Below are 9,000 nucleotides of genomic sequence, written 5' to 3'. Positions count from 1 at the left end.
TTCTATTTCTATACATTTTTTGAATAGATGGTGAACATTTTTCCTAAATATTTTCAACTTATTTAGCACATGGTTAACACATTTTATATATGTTTAAACATTTTTTAAATGCTTGACTAATGGTTTTAAAATAAAAATATTAAAACTTTTTGAATACATGGTCAACATTTCTTCTATACACATTTAATATTTTCCAAACGCTTGATTAACATTTTTCAAACACTTGTTCAACTTTTTTTAAATGCTTGATTAACATTTTAAAATACATGATAAAAAATATTCATCATCTATACCCCTATATACTTTTGAAAGATGGTCGTTGGATGAAACCAATCCGACGGTGCAGAGATGGCAAATCCAAGCACTACTGGCCGTTGGATATCATCTACATTCCACCAGATTTTGCCACATGTACAATCTAGAAGGCTCCATCGTTGAATTTAAGCAGAATGCACAAATCTCAAAACACAAGCACTTCTCATTTGTTCTAAAATCTACCGTATCATAATTGCCATTTTTTTCTAGATGAATCGTCATTATTTGTTTTTTTACTTTATACTTTACAACACGCAATTCCATGAATCTTAAAATAGATTAGCTTTTTTTATAAAAACTAATTGATTTTGAATGAGATGAACTATAAGAATTAACAAACATCTACATTGCATATATATGACTCAAAGCTTACATGCTATAATGTGGTATTTATTCATAATTTGGTTGACAAATCTCATGCGTGCAATGCACGTGTACCTTGCTAGTTTATGTAATACATGACCAATATATTTTCTATACACATTTAACATCTCCCAAATGCTTGATTAACATTTTTTAAATACTTCTTCAATTTTTTTAAATGCTTAATTAACATTTTTATATACATGAACAAAAAATCATCATTCTTTTAATAGGTGATCAACATTTTTTATATACACATTCAACATTGTCCGAATGCTTGTTCAACATTTTTAAATAATTGTTCAACATTTTTAATACGTATTCAATATTTTTCAAATGCTTGTTCAACATTTCTAAAATGTGTGTTCAAGAGTGTTTTTTGTAACATATTTTAAAGTATTATGAAAATTACAAAATAAAGTATAAAGAAAAAACATAAAAGGCCGTGGCCTGCCGTGCGTGTGGGCCAGCCCATCTGGCTCCCCCTTCAGCAACTCTGAAGCTGGTGGACTCGATGAAGGCGAGATATAGGCCCTGCAAGCCTGCGACCCCGTGGCGGTGTTGCCTCCTCCGTCCAACTCCGGCAGCTTCTCCCGCCGGGCGCTCCCCGCCTTCCTCTCCTTCATAGGCCCCGCCACGACCGAACTCCCATCCCATGGGGGCTTCCGAGTCTCTCCTGGCCAGGCAGCCGCAGCAGCAGCAGCGACCGCAGTGGGCGGACGAGATCACGACGGTATCCGACGGCCGGCGCGACGCCGCGAACGAAGACCCTCTCCTCCGCCGCATCCGGTCACTTACCATCGTAAGAAAACGAATCCATCGGTCCTTTTCTCCTCGCTGTGGTTTTTTTACTGCTAATTTTAGCATTTTGATTGGGGATTTTGAAGGCCCCGCCGCTGTTGAGCGGTCAGCCAGCGGCGGGCTCGGAGACGGAGACCAGCTTCACTGATATTCTTGTACGGAAACCCTCCGGCTCCTCCTCGGCGGCCTCTGGTGAGTAAGCGGCATGCTGCAATTTTGGTCAGAGTATTGGGAAGAAGACGTTGTGGAAACCTATACTCTGACCAAAATTAGCAGCAAGTTAGTTGGATCTATCATAGGTGTTGGCACGAGCTCATCCATTTCTTGGTGATTATCTGTAGGCAATTTGAGTCCAAATCTGATGTTTGAGCTTTTCGCTATGTACCGTGAATGGCAAGAAGAGATGGCCAAGGAAATCAGTGGAAGACAGGTAGGTACAAAATTTGTTTTGATGTTGTTTATAAAGAGACAGTAACTTGCAGAAGATATTTCTCACTTAACTTATGGAAGCAATTGCGTCTCATCTCATGCTATATTGTGGCAATTGGATAGGATATATAGGGCTTTCAGGCTACTCATCAATGCTGAGAAATCTTCTTCTGTTCCTGTCGGAGATAACATAATCCTTCATGAATTGGTGCTTGTTCTGTTTGCTGACACTTAGGATGTTCATAGCTTGGTTTCTCGAGATGCGAATTTTAGCACCTGTGTCATATTTCTATCACATGTTAAACTGATGGTTTTGCTACAACCCTCCATTCAAGTTAATAAAACCATTGGCACCGCACTATGCTTGTAGAGTAGAATAGATATTGAAGGATACTCTTAGAAAGTACAATACATAACTTAACTGACCAATTCTACGTGCTCATGGTAATTATCCATTACTTAGAACATAGTTGAAGAGATTTGATATTGTAAAATTTGCAATTCATGCCTTCCATTGTCAACCATTTTATAGAGAGGAGCTCTTATGTATTGCAGGGAGAGCTAGAAAATAAGATAGAAACGGCAGATGCATTGGCTGTTAAACTTCTCCAGCGGTTCAATTACTCTGTTTCTTCGATGAGATCAACCTCTCACAATCTTGCTGAAGGTAACAAATGCAGTGTTTTATTAGATAGATATAGAACAATCAATGGAGAAGCTGGAACTATTCATTGACATTTCATTATGAATTATTCGCAGTTCATCCACTGCAGGTGGAAGTTGGTGAATTGAAGGGCAGGTTAACTGAAGTAATAAGTAACTGTGATGCATTGTGCAAGAGGATTACTGCAGAAGGGCCAGAAAGTTTGCGAACGTCCGTTGAACCTTTCACCACTGGCATACTGGGGACGGGAGGTGGATCCCCTGGCCCAAAAGAGCAACCCTGAGGACACTAATATGCCTGATTGTCTGAACTGCTGGTGACATAAAAGGCACTGCAGGGAACTACATAGTTACTCCCTCCGTTCGGAATTACTTGTCGCGGAAATGGATCTATCTAGATGTATTTTAGTTCTACATACATCCATTTCCGAGACAAGTAATTCCGAACGGAGGGAGTACTACGGAGGATGTCGATCAGAACGATGTGCCATGGGACATACTTCCTCCGTCCGTAAATAGTGTTAGATACATCTGTTTGAGCGACAACTAATTCTGGATAGAGGGAGTACTCTTTTCTAGATTGATTGGATTATTGGTTTCCTTTTGTTGGAGTTCATTCTCTCCTCTTGTAGTGCTTAACTTCCCTTGTGCGCGCGCATGCGCGTTTAGTGCAAAAACTTCCTACATTTGTTTACAGAGGTAGTACGTTACACCAAACTACAATAGTTGAGGCAACTATCGAATATTATCAACATCTTTTCAAAGCTTCAATTATTTTAGATAGTAAAAGAACATCTTCAAACCCACCCCTTTCTCCCTCTATGTAAAATAAAGTAACTCATGGTCCAAATATTTTTTGCATTTTCTTCATGCCGTATCCGAATGAGTTTTCTCATAATCTGTTTGCAATTCGAATGACAAATGAAAATAGTTGAACTATTGTTATGTGTCGTTGATACTGAATATATATTTTTGCAGCTCAAATTTGACTATCCCAACTAATCCTTTGCCGCTAGTTGATTCGACAGTTTATTAGAGTTTCCGCAACAAAAATAAATAGTACGGTATGGTTGTTCTATAATAAGACGTACTTCCGTTTCTAAATATTTGTCTTTCTAGATATTTCAACAAGTGACTACATGCGAAGCAAAATGAGTGAATCCACACTCTAAACTATGTCTATATACATCCGTATGTGGTAGTCCATTTAAAATATCTAAAAAGACAAATATTTAGAACGGAGGGAGTACTATCTAGATTGGTGCTTTGTTGAAGCAGAAGAAAAAGGTTGAGAAAACGCGAATGGGCCCAGCCCATTTGGTGATGTTCAGAATATGCTTATACCTTTGGACACTAGGTACCCCGAGGGAAATCGTTCCCCGAAATCACTAAATTAAGGGGCACCCATTGCAAAGATCACCCTCGCCTTCTCTGGTGGTGACAAGTGATGCACTGCATGCACGCCACTTGTCGCAACCATGGAGTTTTCCTTTTTTTAAATATTTTTTTAAATGTTTTATTTCTTAAACCATGCGTTCAAATCATGAATCATTTTCACCTTTCGATTTCTGGCATCAAGATCTTTGAAATTAGATCCCATGTTAATAGGTTTTAACATACTTTTTTCGTATGCCTTGTGGTTAATGTAATGCACCTGCTACCTTCAAAGATGTATGACGGCTATATTCTCTGATTTTTATGAAAAGATTGTTGAGGTATTCGTGGATGATTTTTCCGTTTACGAAACTTCTTTTGATGATTGCTTAAGCAATCTTGATCGAGTTTGCAGAGATGTGAAGAAACTAATCTTCTCTATAATTGTGAGAAGTGCCACTTCATGGTGAACGAAGGTATAGTGCTTGGGCATAAAATTTCTGAACGAGGTATTAAAGTAGATAAAGCTAAAGTTGATGCAATTGAGAAAATGACATATCCTAAAGATATTAAAGGTATAAGAAGTTTTCTTGGTCATGTTGGTTTTATAGAAGATTCATTAAAGACTTCTATAAAATTTTCTAGGCCTCTTACTAATCTCTTGCAAAAATATGTTGCATTTTTATGATGATTGCGTAGAAGCCTTTGAAATATTTAAGAAAACATTAATCTCTGCATCCATTGTTCAACCATCTGATTGGAACCTACAATTTGGAATTATGTGTGAAGCTATTGATTATACTGTTGGTGTTGTTCTAGGACAAAGAGTTGATAAGAAATCGAATGTTATTCATTATGCTAGTAAAACTCTAGACAATGCTCAAAGAAATTATGCTACTACTGAGAAATAATTTTTAGCAGTTATGTTTGCATGTAATAAATTCAGTTCTTACATTGTTGATTATAAAGTAATTGTTCACATTGATCATGCTGCTATTAAATATCTTATGAAAAATAAAGATGCTAAACTTAGGTTGATTAGGTGGGTTCTTTTGCTACAAGAATTTGACTTGCATATAATTGATAGAAAGGGAGCTAAGAATTCCATACCTGATAATTTGTCTAGAATGGAAAATGTTCTTGATAACCCACTGCCTATTAATGATAGTCTTTCTGATGAACAATTAGCTATTATAAATGCTTCTCGTAATACTCAATGGTATGCAGACTATGCTAATTACATTGTTACTAAATATATACCACATAGTTTTACATACCAACAAAAGAAAAAATTCTTTGATTTAAGACATTACTTTTGAGACGACCCACATCTTCATAAAGAAGTAGATGATGTTATTAGACATTGTGTACCTGAGCATGAATAGGAACAAACACAATGGAAGTGTCATTCTGAGGCATATGAAGGACATCATGTTGGAGATAGAACCGCACATAAGGTATTACAATCTAGCTTTTATTGTTCTACTCTCTTCAAGGATGCACGTAAGTTTGTCTTATCTTGTGATGAATGTCAAAAAATTAGTAATATTGGTAGACGTCAGAAAATGCCTATGAATTATTCTCTTATTATTGAACCATTTGATGTCTGGGGATTTGATTATGTGGGACCTTTACCTTCAATTCCTCTAATGGGTATAACATATTCTAGTTGTTGTTGAATACGTTAGTAAGTGGGTAGAAGCTATTCCAACTAGTAGTGCTGATCATAACACATCTATTAAAATGCTAAAAGAAGTTATTTTCTCGAGGTTTGGAGTCCCTAGATATTTAATGACTGATGGTGGTTCACATTTTATTCATGGCACTTCCCGTAAACTTCGTGCTAAATACGATGTTAACCATAGAAGTGCATCTTCTTATCATCCTCAGTCTAGTTGTCAAGTTGAATTGAGCAATACAAAAATCAAATTAATTTTGCAAAAGACTGTTAATAGATCTAGAAAGAATCGGTCTAAGAAACTTGATGATGCATTATTGGCTTATGGAACTGTGTATAAGAATCCTATGGGAATGTCTCCGAATAAAATGGTTTATGGAAAACATGTCATTTACCTCTTGAGTTAGAACATAAAGCATATTGGGCAATTAAATAACTTAACTATGATTTCAAACATGCCGGTGAAAAGAGGTTATTTGATATTAGCTCGTTAGATGAGTGGAGAACCCAAGCATATGAAAATGCCAAGTTGTTTAAAGAAAAAGTTAAAAGTTGGCATGATAAAAGAATTCAAAAACGAGAATTCAAAGTGAGTGAGTATGTTCTATTATACAAATCTCGTTTCAGATTCTTTGTAGGAAAACTTCTCTCTAAATGGGAAGGATTGTATATTATCGAAGAAGTTTATCGTTCCAGAGCTATCGAGATCAATAATGCCGAGGGCACTAATCCAAGGGTAGCCAATGGAAAAAGAATTAAACATTATATCTCAGGTACACCTATTAATGTTGAAACTAACATTATTCGAACTATGACACGGAAAGAACACATAAGAGAGACCTCCCGGAACACTTTAGAACCCTGAGAAGGAGTAGGTATGTGATACGGTAAGTAAACCGACTTTGAAAATTCCATCAAAATAATTTCTGTCCGTTTTGGAATATTAGAAAAATACAAATAAGAACCAACCGAGGGGACTAATACGTCCATTTTGCATCATGTTTTCCTATTGTTATTTATAATGTTTTTGACCAATATAATACTTTGTAGTACCATTCTAATGCATTTTCTCTCTTAAATTGCAAGATTTACATGAAGAGGGAGATTGCCGGCAACTGGAATTCCAGATCTGAAAAAGCTATGTGAGAGATACCTATTCTACACATCTCCAAATGAGCTGAAATTTCACAAAAAATTGTTTTGGAATAAATAAATAATACTAGAAGAAAGAAATACCAGAGGGGGCCACCCAGGTGCCCACGAGGCACTAGGGCACGCCCACTCCCCCAAGGCATGCCCTGGTGGCTTGTGGGGCCCCTGGCCAGCCTTCGATGCCCATCTTCTGGTATATATGCCCATTTTCCCTCGAATAAATAAGGACACTACTGTAAGATGCTGCTAACGCGACACTACGATCAGAGACCCTTCGAAAAACTGTGTGCGATGCCATAATCGCAAATGGTGTTGTATGAAAACCGTCAGAAATGTGTAAAACGTTTGCGATGATGGATGCATCAAACAGGGTTCAGGTTTTAGTTGCGTGTGCGATGAAGGGCATATGGTTCAGTTCAATGAACTGTTTGCGATGAGGAGGAACAAAAGAAACGGGCAGCCAGATGGAGGCGTGTGCGATACACATCATACGGTTCACTCGGATGAATTGTTTGTGATTAGGAAACACAAAAGAAATGGTCAACCAGATCAAAGGTGTGTGCGTTACACGGCATGCGGAGACATGAGAACAGAAACAGTTCAAATGAACAAGATGTGTGTGATACGAGGCAAACAGGTCTGTAATCGGAGACGTGTGCGAAGACCGATAACAACACACACGGTTACTACTAACAAGCCGTGTATGTTGTGAGCAAACGATTGCTGGTATACAATTGTGAGTGATTGATGAAAACATCACCGACGGGTTCCATTGTTTAGTCCGTGTGCGATGTGATTTTCTTTGTCCGCACAACATCTACGCTCTATCTACAACATCAACATGTATACTTAAAAAGACAACATTGCATAACCAAATTAAGCATACAATTACACAAGTGACTACACACATAACATTTCCACACACCAAAGAAAGCAATTACATGAATACTAAAGTAGGAGAAACGAGGATCTAATCATCTACTTATTGTTGCAACGACGCTTGCCATTGCTCTGCTTCCGGCTGGATCCCTGGCCATTTTGGGGAAGGAGGGACTTCCTCATGTCAACGATCCGCCTGTACATGTCGTAGCTCGTGGACGTCTCCTTGGCCGCGCATGATACGTCTCCAACGTATCTATAATTTTTGATTGCTCCATGCTATATTATCTTTTGTTTTGGACATTATTGGGCTTTATTATCCACTTTTATATTATTTTTGGGACTAACCTATTAACCGGAGGCCCAGCCCAGAATTGCTGTTTTTTTGCCTATTTTAGAGTTTCACAGAAAAAGAATATCAAACGAAGTCCAAACGAAATGAAACCTTCGGGAACGTGATTTTCGGAACGAACATGATCCAGGAGACTTGGACCCTACGTCAAGCAACCAACAGGGGAGCCACGAGGTAGGGGGCGCGCCTACCCCCCCCAGGCGCGCCCTCCACCCTCGTGGGCCCCCTATTGCTCCACCGACGTACTCCTTCCTCCTATATATACCTACGTACCCCCAAACGATCAGATACAGAGCCAAAACCCTAATTCAACCACCGTAACTTTCGGTATCCACGAGATCCCATCTTGGGGCCTATTCCGGAGCTCCGCCGGAGGGGGCATCGATCACGGAGGGCTTCTAAATCAACACCATTGCCCTTCGGATGAAGTGTGAATAGTTTACCTCAGACCTTCGGGTCCATAGTTATTAGCTAGATGGCTTCTTCTCTCTTTTTGGATCTCAATACAAAGTGGAGATCTATTCGATGTAATCTTCTTTTGCGGTGTGTTTGTTGAGACCGATGAATTGTGGGTTTATGATCAAGTTTATCTATGAACAATATTTGAATCTTCTCTGAATTCTATTATGTATGATTGGTTATCTTTGCAAGTCTCTTCGAATTATCATTTTGGTTTGGCCTACTAGATTGATCTTTCTTGCAATGGGAGAAGTGCTTATCTTTGGGTTCAATCTTGCGGTGTCCTTTCCCAGTGACAGTAGGGGCAGCAAGGCACGTATTGTATTGTTGCCATCGAGGATAACAAGATGGGGTTTTTATCATATTGCATGAATTTATCCCTCTACATCATGTCATCTTGCTTAAACCGTTACTCTGTTCTTATGAACTTAATACTCAAGATGCATGCTGGATAGCGGTCGATGTGTGGAGTAATAGTAGTAGATTGTAACGCCCTCGATGCGGCTATATCTCCTACGTGTCGAAGCACGACTTA

General features: G+C 38.5%; 1 protein-coding gene across 2 annotated transcripts; it reads left to right on the top strand.

The window, feature by feature from the left end:
- The first annotated feature begins 1,203 nt into the window (after positions 1-1,203).
- Positions 1,204-3,210, top strand: LOC125553479. 2 transcript variants are annotated; one of them, XR_007304073.1, is made up of 6 exons: positions 1,204-1,480; positions 1,566-1,671; positions 1,821-1,909; positions 2,464-2,575; positions 2,668-2,909; positions 3,024-3,210. XR_007304073.1 is itself a non-coding variant. In XM_048717256.1 (5 exons), the coding sequence occupies exons 1-5, from the start codon at positions 1,334-1,336 to the stop codon at positions 2,853-2,855; spliced, it is 642 nt and encodes a 213-aa protein (XP_048573213.1). In that variant the 5' UTR covers positions 1,204-1,333; the 3' UTR covers positions 2,856-3,210. The 2 variants fall into 2 exon arrangements, 1 of the variants encoding a protein (XP_048573213.1); XM_048717256.1 differs by having other exon boundaries at positions 2,668-3,210.
- The last annotated feature ends 5,790 nt before the right edge of the window (positions 3,211-9,000 follow it).

Source organism: Triticum urartu, chromosome 4 (genome assembly GCF_003073215.2).
Source record: "Triticum urartu cultivar G1812 chromosome 4, Tu2.1, whole genome shotgun sequence".
Taxonomy (NCBI): domain Eukaryota; kingdom Viridiplantae; phylum Streptophyta; class Magnoliopsida; order Poales; family Poaceae; genus Triticum; species Triticum urartu.
Note: the sequence above shows the minus strand (reverse complement) of the source record. Positions and strands in the feature narration are given on the sequence as shown.